The 24765-nt window shown below is 42.2% G+C and overlaps 1 protein-coding gene across 10 annotated transcripts in view; it reads left to right on the top strand.

Moving 5' to 3' along the window:
- PLCH1 (phospholipase C eta 1) overlaps nucleotides 1-24765 on the top strand; it is a 199378-nt gene that overhangs the window by 38737 nt on the left and 135876 nt on the right. For 7 of the 10 annotated variants that reach the window (XM_061637103.1, XM_061637108.1, XM_061637105.1 and 4 more), the window contains exon 3: nucleotides 7601-7687. The exons of 2 other annotated variants lie outside the window; for them this stretch is intronic. In XM_061637103.1, coding sequence (XP_061493087.1) covers nucleotides 7601-7687 — 87 coding nt within the window. Of the gene's footprint in view, nucleotides 1-7600; nucleotides 7688-20463; nucleotides 21034-24765 lie in introns of all 10 variants that reach the window. One more of the 10 variants, XM_061637112.1, reaches the window with a different exon arrangement.

The following is a 24765-nucleotide window of genomic DNA, read 5'->3' as shown; positions in this document are numbered from 1 at the left end:
ATTAATTTAAATTCTTATTATCTTGGAAACACAATATGCACCAGGTTGGTGTTGTGAAGCAGAGAATACTAGAGGTAATAATTATTACCACTTCTCATATATATATTTATTTTGTGAGCAAAATATGAAACGTTCACTAAACAATGATTTTATCTTGCCTCTTCATTATCCAACCAACATGGATGTGTTGTTTTTGGTTCAAAAATGAAACTATACATATTTTTTCTTCTTCTAGTAATACCCTGACCAAAGATAGCAAGACTTTTTTTTGGTGCCTCTCTCTTCTTGTCTTTAGGAGCTACACGGCATCACTGCAGAAAAATACAAATAGGGACTCATGAAATTTTTTAAAGGGGAATGGCCTCAGAGGATTTCTCTGCCTAGCAAGGTATAAATACACCTGTATAGAAATATTTATCACCAAACTAAAAAGTATTCTGCAAACAACTAGTTCATTCATTTATTAATTTTTAAAATTTGTATCCACCCCCTCCTCCCAAAGAAACCCGTGGTGGGAAATTTTACCAAATTGATTATACAAGTGATAAAATACAATTAAAAATAAGATTAAAACATCTAAAACAGTCACATAATCTCTCAGCTAATACTGTTCCTGGCAACCTTGAACTTACCTTTCTGCCATCAAATGCCTGGGTAAACACAAATGTTTTTAAATTCTTCCTGAAAGTTAATAATGAGGAAGACTGACACCCCTCATCACTGGGGGTATTCTATAAACGGGGAACTACTATTGAGAAGGCCCTGTCATGGGTCAATGCCAACCTGGCAGAACCCAGCACCACCTCCACCAGTTTAGGCATCTGACAAGAGCTATCTGTCCCTCGCTGGACAGCCTACTGGCTGGGGAGGAAGAGAAGGAGGTGGCAGAAAGAGAGAGAGAGAAGGTGGTGAACCTGCCTGCTTTGAGCTCTGGCTCCATATCACTGCTGGCTTCAGCTTCACCCACTGCTGGCATGCGGCCCTCTACAGATTACCTATGAGAGAATGTGGCCCTTGACTGAAAAGAGATTGCCCACGTCTGATTTATTTAGAACTTCATAATCAGTCAGTTACAACCTTTGCTGTTTTTAGATAAGCCTTATAATATGTGGTTGATCTTATTTCTACAATCTTCGGGATGCTAGGGTCATTTAATTGTTTAAGTAAAAAGCAGACATGACACGTTAATGAAAAGCGCATTTTCTTTGATCAGTTCTGAGAAGAGCTCTTTCATTTTTTTTAGTGTTATAATTAGTGATTTGGTGGGATCATTCTTCTCCTTCTCTTTGACACCTGTCTGAAACGTAAGACTTCTTGTTTAAAACTGCATTTTATACAACAGCTGTGAATCCATTTTGCCATATATAATTTCCTCCTTTCCTCTGTTTGCCTGGGAGGCCTTGGTATTAAGAGGGAACTGAGCAGTGTTAGAATCCTGTCATATTAAATCAGCCTTGCTCATAGAGAAATCTATCCATTGCTTTCTGGCTTAGTGCAGTTAATTTGGTTACGTTAAGAGTATCTGTCTGTAATTTTCCCTCTGTGGTTACTGTGATAAAGGCATAATTGGAGATGTAGCATGGGGCACCTGCTTGCAGCCTCAACAGGTGTTAAAACATGGGAGGACTGATTCATTTTATATCCCAGCAAAGAAATAACAGAGTGATGCCCAAAGAGTAATGATGGTTCTTTCAGTGGTGGTAAAAGTATGTGCCACTTTCACACTTGCTAACTGGCAATTGAATGTGTAGGTTGACTGCATGCGAGATGACATGAACATTTTCTCTCTGAACATAAGAAGAGCCCTACTGGATCACACCAAAGGCCTATCTAGTCTAGCATTTTGTTCTCTTGGTGGACAAACGGATGCCTGCCTAAGGAAAAGCTTCAAGCAGGACATCAGCGCAGTGGCATTCTCTGGGTTTTTGCACAGGGAAGTCATCACTTGATGTTTCGTTATCGACACCAGTAGTGTAGTGGCAGATTCAGAAGTGTGGGATTCCTCCATGATAATCACACCATGCTGCCTCACAGCTACACTCCCTTTTCCATTTTCTCTCATCTCCTTTGCTCTCCACTACAACAGATGTCCCTAGGAGCCAATCAGCATGAAAGAGGCGGCTGTGTGTTACCTACTGAGTCTTCTCAGTGGCTGAATCATCTCCTTTCATGCTTGAGAGAGAGAGATTTTTAGGACCTGCCCTATTCTTGCGATTGTAATATTTTCAAACCGTTTTTCATGTTGGATTTTAAATTGTGGTGACTGTCCTGGGACCTTAGGGTGAAGGGCTGGTTAATCATCATCATCATTATAACTGTGAATATGCACATACTGTGAATACACACACCTACCTTTTATTTGATATTATAGGGTGATCCTGAAAGATAGCTACTCATGTTTGTATATTAAGGTCACACATTGTAGTATTTTTCTTAATGGGTGTTCCACACTTCTGAGATGCTTTTCCAGGGCCTTAGAAAGCTTGTTCAGTTTTAAAAACTATTTGACATCTTTTCTTTTCCCCAGAACAGTTTATGCTTCATTTTTAAAAACAAAAACAAAATGCATTATAGTCGAGAGGGTAGACGCTTGAAAACGTGGGTTCAGATTCTCTGCTATGAACTCTTACCATGGCTTGGGCTTTGAATCAATGTCTATGTTTTGGCCCCAGTTTCTTATCTGTTAAAATGAGAATTAATGGTGATGAGCTGTACAGGAATGAGAACATTTTATTATTATTTGCAGTGCTATTATTATTATTATTTGCATTCATAGTCCATCTTTCTTCCAGTGAGTTCAAAGCAATGTCCATGGTTTTTCTGTACCTTTTATCCTCACAGCAACCCCGTGAAGTAGGTTAGGCTGACAGATGGTGACTGGCTCACTGTCACACAGTGAGCTTTAGGGCTGAGCAGGGATTCGAACCTTGGCCCAGCCCAGCACTTTAGTCTGAGGAATTCATTCTCCATGTCAGGGCTGCCTTGTCAGGTTCAGGATTTCATGGCCACCATGACAAGCATGAGTCTGTCTCAGTATGTCAGGGTCTAACACATACAAATGGGCATATTCTTGATGTGGCCTTTGCCACAGGACAAACAGGGAATGATCTGATGGTTGACAGGGTGAGTATCTCCCCATTGCTGTGGACATAGCCAAATTTCGTGAGATTTGGACTGACTGTGACTGACCCCACTTTTGGCATGGGGGACCCGTTAGGATGATCTGCTCCAGGAGACTTTTGTTCTGGCCCCAAAAGCGAATATTGGCCACTGGGCAATAGCTATCCAACACTTCTGGATCCACGAAGGGCCTCTTTAGGAGGGTCCGCACGGCCGCTTCCTTCAAAATAGTGGGCATCACACCTTTCCAGAGTGAGGCATTCACCATCCCCCCTGGACCCACTCTCCAGAGTTCAGAGCAAAAGTCTTTCACTCCCTCTTGATCCTTTTAACTGGAGATGCCTGGGATAGAACCTGAGACCTTTCTGCATGCAAAGCTTGTGTTTTACCATTGAGGCCAGGCTTGCTCTCTTCTCCTGCAACTGCATATTGCAGGGGGGAAATTGCTAGGATGGACAAGGTACCTTCAGGCGAGGCTTTTTCCGGCTGTACTAATCTTCTCATTGAGAAACACCTAATAAGTTCCAAGGAATGAATGCTTCTGACTACAGCCAGCAGAGGCCAGCAAGCATCTCAATATGCACATAGAAAGCCTGTTTCTACTGTACAAAACCCTGTCTGAGCAGTGAATAAACATTCTGTGCATGTTAAGCACAACTACTTTTATGACTTAAAAATTGCCTGAGGGTTCCTTGTTCTTCTCTAATGTCATTAGGAAAAACTGTTAATAGCTCTATTTGCATGGTATTAATAGTCTGATCTCCTTTCTAGTCACAGATTCAGGCTGCAGCTGATGATATCTGGTACTCCAGGGAGACTCTGTGTGCCCCAGCAGAGCTCAGATTAGATCAAGGGGGTTTTTTTGTCAGTACTTTTCTGTTGGGAATCTTTAATTTTATAGCATGGAAGAATAGGAAAAGACAAGAAAAAGTAGTCACAATTCTATAGGTGAACCCACCTGCAGGAACCATTCTGATTATTAGTTACTAGATACGCTAGAGGAATCATGGGTTTATAAGCTATTCAGGCATCCAATTTGGGATCACTCCAGATATGAATTACTAAAAGTTCTAGGATAACCCCCCCCCCCAAAGCTTAAGAGTTAAGGCTCTTACAATGCATTTATCTACAGGAAAACCATGGGAATGGTAAGTTAAAGCTCCTGGCTGTTAACACTGGCTTCTTGTAAGGAGTATATTTGACTCAGGCTGACCTTGATAGATTTTTGGTGCATTTTGAAGACATGTCTCTTCACTCAGGCATTTGGTTAAATTGGTTGGAAGTGCAGTAAGAGCTCACCCTTGCTGATTTTGAGTCTGATAGTTTCGATTTTGTTTGTGATGTTTTTGATTATTTAGTTTTGGCTTAGTTTGTCAAAACCGGGACTTGTGGTTAAGTCCTCCCCCCTCCCATATATGTATTATGTTCTTCTTTGCAGTCAGCTTTGCATTCCATTGCAAACATTCCTCTGTGTGTTCTGAGTTCTTGGGCTTATTCTTGTTTATGTAGTGGGGAACGCCATGCAGACAGGTGCACATTCAAAAGGATATATCATGCTTATTTTTAGTAACAGATCTCTGAATACATGTCAGTGGAAAAGCAACCCTGTGGCTGTATATTCCACATATCTATTGATCTCTGAAGTACTAAGCCTATATCTCGTCATGCCCATTTCTTAGAACTGTGTATATATCTGTAGCTGCACCTTCTAGGGGGGAAAACCCAGGCCATTATTCTGTCTTGGTTTCTACACAAATGTGCCTAAAATATTCCAAAAACCTTGTTTTGATTCAGTGACCCAGTTTGCGCATAATGTTAACCCAAACCATGGCTTAGCGTGAACATGACAGCATGTGGGATCCAGGAGAGGAGATTGATGCCCCTTTGCTCCTGCTTGAGGCCTGCTGCTGATGCGAGCTAAGCCAAGGTGTGTTCAAACCCTGCCTCATAGTTTGTCATCAGACAACCCATGAGCTGTATCCAAGGTTTGCTCTTGGTCTACAGCTTATGACTTGTCACAAGCCCAGTTTGGGATGACATGCTCAGCCAAGGCCATGACTTACCTCGCAGCAGCAGGACCGGAGGTGAACCAAAGCGGTCATGATCTTTCCTGGAACCTGGGGAGTGTTGGAGTATTGGTAAAATGAGCAGAGCTTAACTGAGTGTAGCTTGCTCTTTGTTTCTGTGAAAAGTGTGTGTGTGTGTGGTTTACCTGTGAGAAAGTAAGCTTTGAATCACTGAGACTTTAGACTTAGTAAAACAAGAAAAGACTCCTTAATAGAAATATATATTTGTTAGGAAAGGCTCTAGTTCCAGCTAACTAAGTTGGAGGCGTAAAGGCCAAGCTTGGCCATTGCCCCCATGCTAGAGAAGAGAGACAAAAGGAAGGTGTCTGGATGATAGTGAGATCAGCTCCCTGAGTTTTCAATGGAAAGGAGACAGATGGAGGAACACAGGTAAGGTTAGGCAGCCTAGCCAGCTGGAGGACCCTCTCTCTGTCTCCTCTTACCTTAGGAATGCAAAGAGAACCAAACAGCAGTTGTTGTCACGCTTCAACAGAGAGAACCCTCCTGGGATGCTTGTCAGTTCACTGTGTTACCTTCTGCCTATGTTATATCATCTGGGAAAGTTCCTGGGCCATGTTCAGTGTCTTATGACCTTTGGTGGACTCATGTTATAATTTATATCTGAATTGGGTAATTTGGTTGCTACAAAATGCTTAAATATTGTTGCATTCTCTCATTATTTACTGCATGAGAGCAAAGTTCTGCCCTCTGCTGATCAATCTCTTTAGCAAAAATCAACAATTTTTGTATGCACTTTGACAGTAAAAGAGAAGGGCTAGTAAAGCAGAAAATTAAAATTATTGTGAGTCTGCAGTTCTATAAGAAGCTGCATTCTCTTCCCCCCCCCTGTAAATGGGTTTTTGTAAGGTGCACTGTGACTGTTTTGTTTATTCAGGTTAAAGTGTCCCTTACAATTTCCCAACTCTTTTCATGCTGTCAGACCTTGGAAAATTGTTGGCCGTTGGAATAGACTAGAGATGGGGAACCTGTGGCCCTCCAGTTGTTGCTGGACAACAGTTCCCATCCTCCCTGACAATTGGATATGCTGCCTGGGGCTGATGGGTGTTGGAGTCCAGTAACATCTGGCGAGTAACTGGAGAGACAATAGCAGGCTATATAGACCATTGGATTCACTCAAAATAAGGCTTAAGCTGTGTTAGGGCAGGCTTATAATTCCACAAAAGTTTATTTTATTTATTTAACAAAATATATATACCACTTGATTGGAACAAAACTTCAAAGTGGTTTACAAGAAACATTAAAATTATCAATAGAAACAGTTAAAAACAAGTAATGAAAAATATTTTAAAAGCAAAACAGCAGTAGACCAAAAACAGATTAAAACACATGAGGATCTACGTGTCTGGATAGGCTTCCCTAAACAGAAATGTTTCAAACAGGCACCTGGCCTGATATCAGTAGATCAGGAGTTCCAAGGTGTAGGTGCTAAAAGAATACTAAAAGAGCAAGTGCAAAATGAGTATTATGTGGCCCCTGTAACAGTGCCAGTTCTGCAGACTGAAGTGGTCGAGTGGGCACATATGGGGTAAAGTGGTCTCACAGGTAAACTGGTCCCAAGCTGTTAAAGGCTTTACATACCAGTAGTAACACCTTGAACATGGCCCAGTAACAAATTGGCAGCCAGTTAAGATCTCTGTTATATGCTGGCAAAGTCTCATTCCTGTCAGCAACTTTGCTAAAGCATTCTGCGCTAACTGCAGTTTCCGTGTCAAGCTCAAGGCAAGCCCCACATTCATTGCAGTAACCCACTCTTGAAGTCACCAATGCCTGTACTACTGTGCTCAAACTCTCCCAATCCAGGAACGGTTGTAGCTGTAGCAGATGCAGCTGATAAAAGGGGCTTCTAGCCACTGAAGCTACCTAGCCCTCCAGTGACAGAGCTGGGTCCAGAAGCACCCCCAGACTGTGTAGGGGGGAGTGCTACCCCATCCAAGGCAGACAACTGAACAATTTCTTGGACATGGGAACCACTCACTCAATGTGCCTCCATCTTTCCAGGATTCCACCTCAGCTTATTTTTCCTCATCCATCCCACCTCTGCGTCCAGGCACAGGTCCAGGGCCCACACGCCTATCCTGATTCCGATGTTATGGAGAAATAGAGCTGAATGTCATCAGTATATTGATGGCACCTTGCCCCAAAACTACTATGACCACTCCCAGCAGCTTCACATAGATATCAAATAGCATTGGGGATAAAATAGTGCCCTGCAGATCCCCACAGTGTAACTGCCAGGGAACAAAAAAGCACTCTCCCATTGCTTCTGTCTGTACTTGGTCCTGTAGGTAGGACTGGAATTACCGTAACATGGGAATTCCAATTATATTCCATGGGGCCGGTCCAGGAGGATACCGTGGTCAATGGTACTGAAATGTTTCCTGTCTTGCATTCAGGCATATACAAATCTGCTTACTGGGGTGAGTTCACAGCTGCTTGTGAGGCCTGTCCTGAGCTTTCACTTGTGCTGTACATTGGAGAAGGTAAGAAACATCAGAGTCTCTTGCACAACCCAAACGTCAGTGAAAGTGAGATTAGAATTGTTTTTACAGTACTTACTGAGGGATGTTACTAGCTTACAATAAGTCTTACCCACGACTGATTCAAAGGTGTCAATGTTGTTTATACAGGTATTCCAGGATCTTTTAGCCTCATGTCTTTTCTCATTGCGTGGAGTCACTCTCCAGCTGCTGTCCACTTGCATGTATTGTTTCCTGGATTTCTCACCTGCCTTCACCACAAGGTCCCAGTGGGTTACAACAATCTCTCTCTATAAAAATGTAAGCCCTCACATTGTTATGCCATTATGATGTCACAGCGTGCCAGCAGCGGCGGGTCTAGGTGGTAAGCTATGTGGTGGATGCATGAGGGGCTGCAGCCGAAACAGAATACCGGACGATAAGCTGGGCCTGGGATCAGGCCGGCCATCAGGTTTAGCAACCTGGGGGGGGGGAAGGAGAAGAGGGAAGCTTTGCAGAGGTGGAGTTGGTGAGTAAAGTGAGCAGGGGAGGAGCCCCTAGTATAAAAATACAATTTTAAAATCACTTAATTTTTACAATTGGCCTTCAGATGTTAAATGATGTAGAGAGGTATGTCTTCAGCAAATGACAAAAAAGTGGTTAAGGTGGTGGACTACGACCTGGGAGACCAGGGTTCAAATCCTCACACAGCCATGAAGCTCACTGGGTGACCTTGGGCCAGTCACTGCCTCTCAGCCTCAATGGTAAACCACCTCTGAATACCGCTTACCATGAAAACCCTCTTCGTAGGGTCGCCATAAGTTGGGATCGACTTGAAGGCAGTCCATTTCCATTTCATACAATGAATATGCCAACATATGTCTTTGGAGATGGAATGCCATAGCTTTAGGGCACATGTGAGAATCTTCTGGCCCTCCAAATGTTACTGAACTACAACTTGCATAATCTCTGGCCATTGGCCATGCTTGCTAGGGCTGATGGAAGTTGAGTTCAGCAACATCTGGAGAAGGCCAAAGGTTCTACAGCCCTGGTTTATGGGCTGCCACAGAGAATGCCCCCTCCTGGGCTGCCACCCCTGAACTTCCAAAGGTGGTGAAATTACAAAGAAGGCCCCTTCTGTCAATCTTAACACCTGTAAGGAAGGAGGTGGCCATCTTACCCATACCAATGTCCATGCACACTTCTTTTTCTTGCCCAGCCAGTATAGCTTGGGTGAGTTGGGGGATTTTATTCTAAATTTGACTCTGCTTTAAGCTGGATTCTTGCACTGAGCAGGGGGTTTGAAAATGGCCTTATAGGCCCCTTCCAACTCTACTATTCTATGATTCGATGAGCCCATTCTGCACACAAAATGCTAATCCTGTCAGTGTTGACATAATGCCTTAAGAAAGCAAGGTCTGAAGGAACCTTTTGACACAGTGTTTGATTTCTTCTAGGGGTCAAGGGATAGAGCCAATTATCTGATGATATCTCCTGGAAATGACAGCTTGTCGTGTCCCTAAATCATCATACCTTAATTTGTGATTTATTTTTAATGCCAAATGGAATGGTCGCGAAAGGATATCCTTTCAAATATCCTTTCTGCTTTAAAGCCATTATGGGATGCCCTGCGGAGTTTTCCATTGAATAGCCTGGCTCTTACACTGATGGTGATGACAATTTGAGTGGAAAGCAAGCAAACCTGGATGGACTGAAATGGCTCAGATGCAATATATGCCTAAGCCAAACCTGCCTGTTTGGACAGGTGTTGGGAAAAAAAAAAAAGATTGCCTTTTGAGTTTCCCCTCTTCCTTTCTAGACAAACTAATTATAATCCCAGAAGCTTCATGGGTGCAGCAACTTCATATTGATGCTGATTGACAGTTCTAGGGATTTGACATAAATCTTACATGTCAGCTCTTGGCTGCTGTGTTGGTTTTTCTTTTCTTTTCAAGATGAATAAATGCTGCCATTTTTCTCCTTATGTGTGGTCCCATATGTAGCTTTTAATCTTTTGAGTAACTAAGCTTGGCTTACTGAGGCTTTCCTGCTAATTAATGTAGTGTCTTCTGCATTGGGAAGCGAAAACCATAAATTTGTAGTTCTGCTTCCAACAAGGTTGGCACAACAAATTGTCTGATAGGGAAGGTGCACCTTAGGGTGGATGAATCAGTTTATTTCCAGGCTGTGCATCTTTCATTCAGACGTCCATTCCAGATGGTCAATACAGACCATCAGACTAATATCAGCATCTTGTTTGACTGAGGCAGAGTTATTCATGTAGAGAGCTAATATGGTGCAGTTGTTACAATTTTGGACTAGAACCTGGGAGACCAGGGTTCAAAGCTCCACTTAGCCATGAAGCTCACTGAGTGGCCTTGGAGCAGTCACCATCTCTCAGCCTAACCTATCTCACAGGGTTGTTGTGAGGATAAAATGGAGAGCAAGGGAAACCATGCATACTACCTTGAGCTCCTCGGAGGAAAGCTGGGATATAAATGTAGTAATAACTCATGGGGCAAGATCCACACTGAGGGGCTGTGTGGAGGATGGTGGCACACAAGAGTGGCAAACGAAATTGCAGTTCGGTAGGCAAAGAAGCTTAGAAGATTTGGAAGTCAGCAGGTAGGCTATGAGACAAGATACCTAGAGGAACACCACACATAGAGAAATTGCCTACAAAAGACCTGCTTGGATGAAAATATTAGCTTGCCTTGTGCCACCCAGTCAATTCAAAACTGAGTTGGAATTTAAACTGGGGGCTCTGCGCTCTTAATGGATGTGCAATATCAGCATCGTGTTTAGAATTACAGCAGTGACTTGCGACAGAGGTGGAGAACCTGTAGCCCTCCAGATGTTGCTGGATTCCTTCAGCCCCAGCCAGCAGGGTCAGCAGTCTGGAATGATGAGTTGAAGTCTAGAACATCTGGAAGACCACAGGAAAATCCCCTGGTGATGTCAAGGGAAACTCAAACGACATACAACCAAGGCCTTGGAATAAAAGTCCATGCCTAGAGATATTAAGGTTTTTGCTCTATCATGTCTTTTTGTTCTAAATACTCTCACTTTCAGAAATACTTAGGAAGCTCAAAACGTTTGAAGAATGACTTGGTTGAGCCAATGGGAGACATGCATATTGAGTCATCAGGGTTCTGTGATTGGGGGAGGGCAGGGGAATAGTGGCTACTCTCATCGCACCTGACCAATGGCTGTGTTGACTGGGACTAAAGGGAGTTGGAGTCCAACATCATCTGTTGGGTCGTAGTTTCCCTATCCCTGGCATGGCAGTCTTTATCAGGTCCCTGATCTCTCTCCACAACTGATTGGTTATGGAGACATGGCAAAATTCTCACTGCATGACTCAAGACTGGACTACTGCAATGCACTCACTCTCTCTGGGGCTACCAGGCCACCATATGCTACCAGGCTAGGTTCAAGGCTGTTGTGTTGATATACAAGTCTTGAACAACTTGGGTCCAAGATACCTTAAAGACTGCCAAAGCCATTATACCAGCCTGATCACTGAGATCATCCAGAGGAGAGGTGTTAGTTGTCCCCCATATTGCCAAAGCCTGACTGGCCTCAACTCAGAGTCAGGCATTTAGTGTCACTGGTCCCATACTGTAGAACACCGTTCCAGCAAAGATTCAGCAGGCAACCTCACTTTGATTTTCAGGCATCTCTATTACTTTTTTATGCTGATATAGGCCTATGCAGCATAAAACATTCTTAATTAGCTAGTAATTTTAATGAATATTTTGTATCCTTTTAAAGATCTTTTATGTTTTATTATATGCATGTTGCTGTGCAGTGCCCTGATTTTTTTATGAGATTGTGGTTTATGGATAAAATAAATAAATGCCCGCCTCACCATGGGGTTGTTTGAAGCTCACAATGAGTTTAAAATGGCCGCCTTTATCTTAGGGTTGCCATATTGCCCGGTTAGCCGGGTTTTACCCGGATTCTTTGCATGCCACCCGGCACCCAGCTAGCCCCTTAGGTGGCCCGGATTCTCACCTTTAATTTAAAAAGAAAATTAAGTTTCTAGGTCATCTGGTTCTGGAGATATACAGAAAAACGTCAGCCGCCCCCCCCCAACTGTTAAATCTTTCTTTAAACAGTACAGTACTATAGCACTTCAGCATTGCAGCCAATCAGAGAAGCCAGGATTGTTTCAGTTTCATTGACCTGAGGTAGTGTCTAGAAAACAAAATGGTGGTTTCCCCCCCCTCCTGTTTATCTGAAAATCTCATAAATTGGGTAAGTATATACATTTCAGTTTCTTTTCCTCTTGTGTGCAGGAGTCAGATCTTGGGCAGTGTTTTGAAAACCTTCCCAATACTTGCTTTTTGTAAAAGCAATGCTAATCCCATATGTTGCTTATCACTTGAGGTTGCATTTCTGTCCCTGTTTGAGTAGGCCCCACTGAATACACTGGGACTTGCTTCTGAATAAATAAACCTAGGATTGCACTGTAAATATATTTACAGTTTGTGTAAATAATAAATATATTTGATAGTCATGCTTATATAAATATTTCTTCATTTATCATGTTTTTGGTTAGGAATCCTGACTGGTTGTGAGATGCTTAGTTTTCTGCCTTACTCATAGGAATCTTGTGGTTGGTATGGTATTACATTTAGGAAAGTGATACTGCCTTTTGTGTTGTTTTTTTCCTATTTGCATTTCACTTATCTTTATCCTCACTCCGTTACAGCCATAGAAGCAACAGCAGCATATGCAAGATAAATAACTCCCATTAGTGATAAGAGCAAGAATTTATAATTATTATTTCAATTAAAACAAGAGGCTTATCAATACTTTGAAGAGGACCAGATATTTATTTTCTTTCTCTTTCATGATGCCTGGTGGGGGGGGGGGAGCGGGAGAGTAGTCGATAAGACAGACATCCTGGCATTGGTAATCTAATTAGCAAGGTATTTGTGGGGTTGTTGCACACTTCCAGGCCCAGTTTCATTTTGAGTATGGAGGTGGAACCTGTGTAGATGTGGTTGATGAAAGGGAGAAGAAATTTTGAGTTAAGCAAAGCTCTGCTTTTATAAAACCTAAGAAACATACAGATACTTTGAATGTCTGAGTGCCTGCACCAGTGGAATACTGGAGGAACTTGTAAAACTTGCTGCAACAGTATTTAGAACTGAGCATGTGGTGTGAAAGACTCCTTTTCCTAACATTTTGGCTTCTTGTTTTTCTCCACCCACCACATCTTTGAAATATATCGTATATGGTTAACCGTACTGCTGCCCTGACTTACTTGCTATTTTGTGTTTTTATTATGTTTTTATATTGATTGTGTATTTTTATTGTTTTTATTATATTTGTAAGCTGTGCAGAGCTCTGTTTTTAACAGCGGAAGGGCAGGATATAAATCCTCTTAATCAATCATTAAATACTCCATAGTGTTGGAAACTAGAGTCTAGGCATTTAAGGCTGAAAATGTTGCTTTTAAAAAAAAGATTTCTCACATCTTTCCCCAGTTTTTGGTGGTAATTCCTAGGCACAAAAAGAAAACAACTGGACAATCCAAATATTAATATGCAAATAATATGCAAATAATATGCAAATAATATGCCTAATATGCAAATAACTTACATAATATGCAAATTAGCCTGCCCGGATTTGTGGAACTGGAATATGGCAACCCTGTATCCACCTGATCTCAAGCATGGGTTGAAAACATTGTTTACTGTATTCACTGCTAGCACCAGTCCTGTGGAATGATCTCCCAATTTAAATTAAAGAGGCCTCATCACTATTGGCATTCTGCCAGCTCTTGCAGACACACCTGTTTAGACAAACATTCCTCTGATTGCCTGAACTGAACCTCTTGTTTAAATTGCTCTCTTAATTGTTGTGCTGTTTTAATGGGCTTGTTTTAGTGCATGTTTCAAATGTAGATATTTATTTTAATATTTTGATGGAATTGTTCTACTGTGTATTTTAATTATGTACTGTATATGAGAGATAGAGATAGTAATTGGTTTTATACTTGTGAAATGCTTATAAGCCACTTTGCCAATTTAGCGGTATATAAATAATAATACTCAGAGCATTTTATTGCCTGCTTGTGAAAATGGTTGCAACCCAGCACGTTTTGAAAAAACAAACACAAATATATAAAAATGGGAGGTATTTTCTCTGTGTGTTCATAACTCTGTTTATTTGTGTTAATTTTGGACAAAATTAAGGTTCAAAAACCTTTATTTAGTTGGTTTTTTTAAAAAAATGCTGTTTTATAATTGTTGCCAGGTTGTTTGATTTTTTAATTTATTTATTTTTCTGGTTGTAAGCTGTCTTGTAAGGGCTATGTCCTATGAGGCAGCCTGAAAAAAAATTAAACAAAAAGAAATAATTATCCTAAGCAGGTATTGGCTTAATGAATACTGAGAAGATTATTGTGAAGACTTCAGTTGCTTTTTTTAATATGCTTGATACATTGGTGTATTTAGAATTTCAGGATTGTTCTTGGTGCAGGAGAACATGGTGATATTTTGTGCTCAGGGCAATTTTAACTGTAAAAGTCGAAGGCAAGGACTCTTTATGCCAGCTCTTCTTATCTGCAAGTACGTCATGTTTTTTAAAAAGAGAGAATTGTACAGGAGCGCATTATGTCATAATATAGCAAAATGAAAGTAATTTTGCTGAGATTTGCTTTGGGATGGTAAATATTAAAGGTTGTACTGTAAGTGGCGTCTAACACTGAGTGGAATCCGATTATCTCAAAACTAGAGAAGAGAGTGAATTCACCACAGTGATTCATTGTAGTACTTCAGAGGCACCACTGAGCAGAGTGTCTGAATGAGAACTTGGGGGAGGCTCTGTTTATCACATGGAATGAAGTACAGATTGAATATATGTCCCGGGCCCAGTGCTCTTCAACATTTTTACTAATGACTTGGATGAGGAGGTGCAGGGAATGCTTATCAGATCTGCAGATAATACAAAATTGAGAGGGATAGCTAATACCTTGGAAGATAGAAACAAAATTCAAAGGGATCTTGAAAGGCTGGAGCATTGGGCTGAAAACAACAGAATGAAATTTAACAGGGGTAAGTGCAACATTCTACACCTAGGAAAAAGAAACCAAATGCACAGTTATAAGATGGGGGATACTTGGTTCTGCAATACTACATGCGAGAAGGATCTTGGGACTGTTGTTGTTCACAAGCTGAACATGAGCCAACAGTGTGATGTGGCTGCAAAAAAGGCAAATGGTATTTTAGGCTGCATTAACAGAAGTATAATTTCCAAATTGTGTGAAGTATTGGTTGCTCTCTATACAGCACTGGTTAGGCCTCATCATGACTACTGCATCCAGTTCTGGACACCACACTTTAAGAAGGATGCAGACAAACTGGAAGGGGTTCAGTGGAGGGCAACAAGGATGATCAGGGGACTAACAAAGCCCTATGAGGAGATATTGAAAGAACTGGACTTGTTTAGCCCTGAGAAGAGAAGGCTGAGGGGAGATATGATAGCACTGTTCAAGTACTTGAAAGGTGGTCACACAGAGGAGGGCCAGGATCTCTTCTCAATCATCCCAGAGTGGAGGACACGCAATTTACAGGAAGCCAGATTTCAACTGAACATCAGGAAAAACTTCCTAACTGTTAAAGCGGTACAACAATGGAACCAATGGCCTAGGGAGGTGGTGGGCTCTTCAACACTGGAAGCCTTCAAGAGGCAGCTGGACAGTCACCTGTCAGGTATGTTTTAATTTGGATTCCTGCACCGAGCAGAGGGTTGGACTGGATGGCCTTAAAGGCCCCTTCCAACTCTATGATTCTATATATCTGTTTCTGTAGTGTCTGCAGCTGTTCTGCCCCTGCAACTTGACAGTAGTACAATTACAGGAAACACTTTCCCATTTCATTTTTGCTGGTATAGATTAGTCCAGAGGTGAGATGCTGATGTGAATGCTCCACTAGACCAGCCTTCTTCAACTTAGGGCCTTCCAGTTGTTTTGGACTGCAGATCCCATTATCCCTGACCACATGACACAGTGACTGGGTCTGATGGAAGCTGGAGTCAGAAATGTACGGAGAGCACCAGATTGGGGAACCTTCTGTGATTCTTCACATCAGAGACACAAAGCATCCTGGCTGGTTGTATAATAACAAGGGTCAGGATGGAGGGGTCATGGAGGAGAGGTCTCTCATTATTGGTTGTTATGGCTATGTGGGACCTCAAAGGCAATGTTCCTCTGAATACTAGTTCCTGGGGAACAGCATCGTCTGAGAGCTATACCTCTTGTGCCTTGTTTGTGGGCTTCCTGAAGGCATCTCGCACAGTAGGAAGTAGGATGCTGGAATAGGTAGACCTTTGGTCTGATTCAGCAGGCCTCTTCTAAAGTTCTCATAGGAAGCCACTGGGGCTGGATCAGGGGTGTAGTTGTGCAGGGTCTCGGGTGGGGTCTTAGACCTTTACTTTTTTGGGAGCAGGGACCCAGCAGGGTCCTTATGTCTCCAGCATCCTACAAGCCAATCAGCATGAAAGGGGAGTGTGTTAGACACTGAGAAGAGTCTTTTAACATGCTTCCTTGACCTTTCCTGCAAATTGGAGCCAATCAGAGTGAAAGGAGGTGAGTCAAACACTGAGAAGACTCTTCTCAGTAGCTAACACTCTTCTCTTTGATGCTTGTTAGTTCCTAGGCATTACGGAGGATCTCATTCTCAGCCCCACAGCAAAAAAAATAAATAAATCAGTGAGGGGGCATGGCTGTGATTAACATGAACGGGCCGTGCAGTTCTGAATTTGCCACTGCGCTACTGGGCTGGATTAATCCCATGGGGCTCCCCAATGCTTAGCCTTTAGGTGCTGATCTTGTATGGTTTAACACAGGCTGTTTCAGCTGTGCCTTTGGCCAGGTCAGTATTTCTTAATCTTAGTTCACCACCAATTTAGAAGGGGGGGGGATACCTGAGACCAAAGACAACACAGACTAGAAGGTACCATGCACATTACCAATGCTGTTTAATAATACAAAACCTCTATAAAGCTGTTCTGTTGGAGCTGTTTAAAGGCATCTGATGTTATCAATTGGCAGACCTTGTTTTTTGGCTGGCTTCATTTCTCCCCCCTCCCCCCGACATCAGAACAAAAATATCATAGGGACTGTGAGGATTCTTCCTTGCTGGCGCTCTCTTAGATGGCAGGTGCCTCCTGCAAGGGTAGGATGTAGATGGCTTTGTTGACAACCAGCTGCTGACAGATAGTTGGAGAATGATTATGCAGAGTACACTCCAGGCTTCTCTTCTCCGGTTTGTAAGTGCTTGATTGAAAAACGGAAAGAGCCACTTGCAGGGATTTGGGCTCTAGCTGGCTTTGCTGAAGAAGAATCTGAATTTGCAACAGGTAGATTATAATGCCTCTTTAAATAGGAAGCTGCCTTATACTGAGTCAGACCAATTGGTCCATCTAACTCAGTGTAGTCTACACTAACTGGAAGCAGCTCTCCAGATTGGGTTGTCTCCCAGCCATACCTGTAGATACTAGGGATTGAACCTGGGACTTTCAGCATGTAAAACAGATGCTCTGGCTCTTCCCCCTCGACAATGGCCAAATTCACACCATACATTTATTCTGCTGTTCCACTTTAAATAGTCATGGCTTCCCCCAAAGAATCTTGGGAAGAGTCGTTTGTGAAAACTGCTGAGAGTAGTTAGGAGACCCCTATTCTCCTCATAGAGCTGCAATTGCCAGAGTGGATTAACAGTCAGTCCCTCTTCCTGGGAAACTGTGAGAATTGTCGCTTCATGAGGGGAATAGGGGTTCCCTAACAACTCTCAGCACCCTTCATAAACTACGGTTCCCAGGATTCTTTCGGGAAGCCATGACTGTTTAAAGTGGAATAATAGTGGAATAAATGTATGGTATGAATGTGGTCAACTTTTAGTGAAAGTATTCTTTTTGATTATTACTTGTGCTAAAACAGGTAGCCAATATGGAGATGTCCAGTTCTTGTTTGTCTCCAAACCCCATCAGCCCCAGCCAGCAATGCCAACGGTCAGGGAATTTGTAGTCTCGCCATATCTAGGGGGCTACAGGTTTCTCACCCTTGCCCTGAAAATAAGGTAATAAAGCAGAGGACGTTGGATTTAATTCATAAAAGAAAGCAGGAAAGGCTATAGTCTATTATTTATTTATTTAGTATCCCACCCCTCTTCCCAGTAGGAGCCCAGGAATCTATCAACACTTAGGAAAAAAATGTGACTTAATAGCCAACGTGGTGCCCTCCAGATGCTGTTGCACTACAGCTCCCACCGTCCCTGATCTCTGGCCATGCTGGCTGGGGCTGATGGGAGGTGTAGTCCAACGCTATCTAGAAAGCACAGGTGTTGGCCATGCCTGTTTTACAGAAACCTATGAAAGAAATCGGTATAGATACTGTTGCATTTATTTATTTATTTTAAATACAACATTAAAAACAGTTTAAAACAAAATACAATAGCAAAAAAAAAAAGGTGGATCCTAAAAAACATACATCTAAGCTGTCAAAGGCCCAGGGTAAAGAGGTGCATCTTCAGCATTCATTGGAAGCTGTACAGTAAAGGAGCCATATGTACCTCTGTGGGGAGGGAGTTCCACCACTGTAATGGTCTAGGAAGAACATCATTATAGAATTGTTTTATACTGAGAGGGACCAGTGGGCCATCTGCTGCTGCCTACTCTGACTGGCAGTGGCTCCTACAATTGGAAATATATTTTACTGGAGATGTCAGAGGCTAAACCTTAGCCCATCTACCTGTGTGGCATTTCCTGTGCCTCTGCATTATGCCTTCTCACCTTTCTGTGTTGAATAATGGCCCGATCCTACAAAACCTTGGACTTAATTTATCTTTGTAGTATATAGGTTTCAGTGGATAAATGGGCTTGTGGTAGCTGTCTGTCCACTGTTTGTGCTAAAGAAGGTGGAGGGTGACGGTGGAGTCCAGATCTTGGTCATCTGGAAGACCAGAAGGGATGAAGTGAAGAAGCCATCCTGCTAAAAGCAAATAAAAAAAGGTAGACAGAAGCAGCGAGAGATCAAGGGAACGGAAAATCTGGATAGAATTACTTCATTGTGTACCCAAGAGTGGAAGATGGCCTGGAACTGTTTCTAGGCATTTCAAGGTAGGGTCATCAGCAGGAGCCAATGGATGGATGTTGAGGGAGGGATAAAGCTATCAGTGGTTACTAGCAACAATGACAAGTTCTAGCTCCATTGTCAGAGGCAGTATGGGAATTGCAGGTGGAAGAGTGCTGTTGCACTCAGGTTCTGCCAGTGGACTTCCTACGGACATCTGGTTGGCCACTCTGAGGAAAGGATGTTGGATTAATGGCCTTTGGCCTGATCCAGCAAGGCTCTTATGTTCTTATGAAAGGGTGGACCTCAATAGAAAGCAGCCAAGAGAAAGGACAGAAGATAATCCAGGATGTGGAGCAGTGGCAAAACCAATGCTGAGCAATCCTAAAGTCTCTTGTTTAAGATGAATGAATTTAGCATCTACCCAGGATAAAACACTGAAATGGACAATGGATGAATGACTAAAATAAGGTCATGGCATATGGAAAATCCAATAGGTATTAAGCAGCATGCTCTGGAGCTTCCATCATTACCCTGTCCCCACTGCTTTTAAAGTAGTGGAAGTTAGAAATAGAAGGCAGGAAGCGTAGTATGTTGTACTAGTGAAACTTGGATCTAGCCACAGGTTTCTGTACAGAAATAGATGGAGCGTTGGTCCAACCCAGCACAGCTGTCCTTTTTTAGACAGAGTTTGGACTCTTGCACTTTGAAGCTTGTGTAGAGTTGGACAAAATCGGTGGCATCCTGTTTCAGGATGAGTGATTAACTGTTTAGTACAGTACCCGGCATATGCTGGGGGGTAAAGAAAGGCCGGGGAAGGAACTGGCAATCCCACCCCATATATACGGTCTGCCTAGTAAACGTCGCAAGACGTCACCCTAAGAGTCGGAAACGACTCGCACTACAAGTGCAGGGACACCTTTACCTTTACCTTTACAGTGGAGACTGGTGGCTCCGAGTCAGTGTGGCAGTGGAATCCTCTCTGGATTTCCACTGTTCAAGAACCTTGGACAGCTCCTTGAAAGTTCAGACTCAAAGCCAGAGTGGATTCCACTGCCCTTTGACATGGAGCTGCCACGGGTTCAGTAATTTCTTTCATGTATTGGGGTGATAGTGGGGTGTCTTATGCTGCCATTTTCAGATAATAGCTTCCCACATTGCTGGTTGCATGCTTTTATTGCTAAACCAAAAGAGTGAGAAGCAGAGCCACAAAAGAGGCACAAGGTTATGCAGGGCACTTAGATGATGCTACTTGCATGTGTCATTTAGCAGGGAGACCAATCCATTCTATATTTGGCCTTGTGAAGTCCTAAGCACTGAATCCATGCACAAGATACTATCAGAAAGTGCCAGCGGTTCTCTGCCTTTGTCAGCTGCATGATAGACAGAAATTTAACAGGTGCACACCTCCCTATTGCCTGCATAGAATGTGATACCCGTAGAAGTTCTGCCTGCCATGGTCAGGGATCAGAGACTCATTTAGGCACAAAAGACGCTGAACCTAATTATGTGCTTGCAATTCTGATTTCTTTTAGTTCAAAGTAAAATGGGATTAAAATCCAGTTAGTAATAATTTACAAGCCTTTGTTGTAAATAAAGTCTTGGAAAAGCTCAGTGAGCTGTCTCTATCTGCTTCCTTCCACTTCATGAATTCTCTTAGCTAGAGATGCTTTTTTTTTTTTTTTAAAGTGGGATTCTGTTTTCTTTTCTTCAGTGCTCTGCTGGCGTCACTCCTCTGTTCTTCAAACCAAAAAGTGGGGATGGCTTATCTATTCAGAAGTACGAAGGATTTTCCTCTTTGACGTTTAAAAGACCTGCTTCTCACAATGCTCCGTGCACATTTTGTGCCTTCAGGATCTGAATCATTGTACGGTGTTTGCATGTCTCCGACCCAAAGTGGTCCTGCATTTCGACAATAGCAGCTGCACAGAGCAGAGCCTTCTAGGTTTCCTATCAGGCTGGGGATTCTTGCTTCCCCTCCCCCCCTTCCAGTTTGGAGCAAAGTTATCCAGGATCACCTTTCAGATGTTTAAAATTGATTACTAATCTTCCCAAATCCATGCTATGGATAATATAGACTTTAACATGTTTCATTAATGGGCAGGATTAGCAAAGTTCATGAATACTTCGAGGGATTGCATTGCAGATATATTATCCCTGGAGATGTGAATGAATTTGGGCTTTTGCTTCAGGGAGGCATCCTATTCTGTCTGTCAATAATGTGTAACGATAACAGATTTCATGGCAGATCTCGAAGTATATAAAAATTTAAGCCCAGAAAAAGGTAAGACTTTTTTCCCCTCTTGTAAATATTGTTATACTGTGCACGTTCCTGTAAGTCTTTGGAATAAAAGGCTTAATAGCCAATCTTCATGTTTTAAGTTGCATTTCATATTTTGTCATCTTAGTGAGTAAAGTTACCATTTATATGTGTTTGGACATGGGCAGCATGCTGTTGTGAAATGATTGTCAGTATGATTTAATATTTTAGGGATGAAATCTTTTAATAGTATTTTTCTCCACTTGATTTTATTCAATGTAGGATTGAATTCAAACACTCCCAGGTGCAGGTTAAAAAGCACTTCTGTTCCTGCATGGAGAAGTCATTGATTTCCTACCTCTGACAAGCCTCTCCAGATAATAGGACTGGAGTATGGTGCAACGTGTCACTGGGGGTGTCACTGGGGGGGGGGCTGCAGCCTAAGGGGGAGAGGAATGACTCTTCCTATGTGTCAGTTTTCTTTGCAGAAAATCTTTGGACCTGGTTTATTTGTAAACATTAAAAATGATAGTTTTCCCAAAACCTATTCTTATTGACACTTAAATTTCTATACTTTTGTATATCATATTGAATGAAGGTTGATTGCTTGTTGGCAAAAAAATATTTTATGAATTGATCAACCAACCTTTTTTTTTAAAACAAAATATTTTGTGGGAAGCATTCTTTATGGTGAGAAATTGTTGATTTAGTTTAAAAGTTGGGGTGATGAGTTGTTTCATGATTCATCAGTCATACATAATCTATCATACAAAAATAACATCTGTTGTACATAATAACATACACTGATGTTCCTTAGTGCCGAGATAAGTTACTGAGATGTGACCTATGCAAATCATAGTTTTTACTAGTGCAATAAGAGACAACATTTCCCTACTAAAGGTGTTTAAATATCTCCTTGACTGTAATGGGAACAGATTGACATTTTGGGTACCACAAGAAGCCTGGCTTCTCTTGATGCAAAATGTTTGAGGGAATGTTCATGTCTCTTGAAAATAGAGCTTTTCAACAGCTCTGACCCTCCTCAGCGAGTCTATCACCCCCCCCTTTTTTTTTATCAAGTTCTGCTCCAGATATGAAGGATGGGTTGCTGGGTTCAAAACACTAACTTGTTGTTTGGGGATGGTTCATCTTGGGGGTTTCTTTGTAGCATTGCCATGATAAGCTCCCTGCAGCTTGTGATGAGATCAGACTCATTGCAGCCCGAAGGAGTTGTGTGTGGTTGTTAGTTGGTGGTGGAAATGTTGCTGCTCGTAAGTCACTTGTGAACGATGCTTGTAGGTTGGTGCCACACTCCATGCAGTGGTGCAATACATGTGTTACATTCCAGGTTCAATCTCAAGCATATCCAGTCACAGGATCTTGGTACCGGGGCTGCAGAAGACTGCTGAAGAATTCCTGCTGCTTGGAGCAGGGAACACCAGGCTGAATGGACCAGTAGCCTGACTCTGTATATAAGGAAGGCTTCTCTCTCTCTCAGGTTACACCTGTTCACTCTGAGGTTTCTCAGCTGATCCTCTCTTTCTTTTCCTTTCTTTTCTTTTTCACCCTGCTGTGTCTTGTCTTGATCTTGCAGGCTCTCAGGCTGTAGGCAGGGCAAGCACATCTTATGTTTTCTGCAGAGTCTTTCCTATTTAGGTACTTTATACATAATATCATCTCCCTATATTTGAGTGTGTGTATATCCAGGCTCTGGTCTGAAGGCACGTAATGCGGCAACGATGTGGAAGCTCATCAGATCTGTTCGGTGCCTGCATGGGACAGCAGTGGAATACTACCAGGTTCACTGAATGCCACCAAGCTCACTGGAAGAAAGCTAGAGATAAATATATTAAAGTGTGTGTGTAGTTGCATTAACACAGAGCTTCTAATTGCTAATTGCAAATTAGCTTGTAAAGTAACATAAAATTGACTAATTGAGTGGCTTATAAATAGCTGCTCTCCTGGTTGCCACAGGTGAGAAACAATTGTCTATAGGAGACTAAGCAAGAAAGCTTTTATTTATTTATTTATTTATTTATTGCATTTGTATACCGCCCCAAAGCCGAAGCTCTCTGGGCAGTTTTCAACAATTAAAAACATTAAAAACAGATATACAAATTTAAAAACACATTTTTAAAAAGCAATTTAAAAACACATGCTAAAATGCCTGGGAGAATGTTTGCAAACATTGGTACTTTGTTGTTGTTGTTTTGAGGGGACAGGGAATAAATGACTAATATATGCATGCATAGTGTGAATGGACTAGTGTGGAGCAGATATAGACTAGTGACTTTCATACATTTATCTTCTATTTTTACAAGATTGGACAGCAGTCCAGCCTTATATTTAACTTAGCCGCGGGTGACCAGAAATTCCCTGCAGGTGAGTGAGTGAGCGAGCTGATGGAAGGGGGGACAGATACCGCTTCTGCTGGCCCACTTTTATTTCCACACTCATTAAGGAGGAAGAAAAATCTCTTCCCCCACAACCAGTAGAGAAATGCAGTGGGCAGATGGAGGGAATGGCTGTGGCTCAAGGGCTGAGCATCTGCTCTGATGATAGAAGGTCGCAGGTTCAGTCCCTGGCATCTCCCCGGAATGGTGCTTGAAACTCTGGGTAGCTGCTGCCAGTCAGGGAAGTGTAATGCTGAGTGAGATGGACCAATGGTCTGACTCTGTAAAAGGCAGCTCCTATGCCCCTACCCTCCTCCACTAGTCTGCTTGATGGAATGTTTTGTGGTGTTTTTTTTTTTTTTTTAAACTAGTCTGCTAAGAACTAGCCTGTATTTGTATGCTGGCTGTAGGGCCTTTATCTTCTCTGTAGCCAACAAGGAAATACAGGCTAGTCTCTCTCTCTTTTTTTGCAGGCTAGTAACTTTTGTTGGCTTATTTACAAGGGTATGGTATCCCTGGTGTTATGTTCTTATAAGGAGATCTCATGGAGGAAAAAGGTGGTTGGGTAAGTTATCCCTTAGGAAATATATTCTGATTTTGAAAGAAATGTGAGGCAGCATTTCCCAGCAGAGCCGCACTCATGGCATGCCATTTAAAGGAGTGGTACCTGCAGGGAGGATTTAGTTTATCTGAGTTCCAGGGACTGTGTTTATATTTTTGGAGATCTGTAGTGTTTTGTATACAGAGCTTGGAGATTAATTTCATGCATATGCTTAAGCAAAAGAGGGCAATGTGCCAGTCCATTTGTTTTATGTGCAGCATTTTATAAGGTAATGGATACATGAATGAAAAAAAATGGAAATGGACTGCCTTCAAGTTGATCCTGACTTATGGCCACCCTAAGAATAGGGTTTTCATGTAAGCGGTATTCAGAGGGGGTTTACCATTGCCTCCCTCTGAGGCTGAGAGGCAGTGACTGGCCCAAGGTCACCCAGTGAGCTTCATGGCTGTGTGGGAATTCAAACCCGGGTCTCCAGGTCATAGTCCAACACCTTAACCACTACGCTACACTGGCTCTTGGATACATGAATAAGAGTTTAATAATTGACAAGGATTAGCTTTGTAAAGGGCGGCTTTGCTAAAATCCTTAAAGTAGTAGAGGGAGAAACAGAGACCTAATTGGTTTGGCCTCAGCAGTTACTTTTTACACATACTAGAGTTTTGAGACACTTAAAAAATGTGTCCCTTCTGATAAGCATGTTTCAGACAAACGTTTCACATCACAGCTGATTTACAGGTAATATTGCAGCCACTTTTTGCTTGGACAGCTATAAGCTCAAGGAAAACTATACACCTTTCCTTT

The sequence above is a fragment of the Rhineura floridana genome, chromosome 7, assembly GCF_030035675.1.
Source record: "Rhineura floridana isolate rRhiFlo1 chromosome 7, rRhiFlo1.hap2, whole genome shotgun sequence".
Lineage (NCBI taxonomy): Eukaryota > Metazoa > Chordata > Lepidosauria > Squamata > Rhineuridae > Rhineura > Rhineura floridana.
This window is presented reverse-complemented; position numbering and strand designations above follow the sequence as displayed.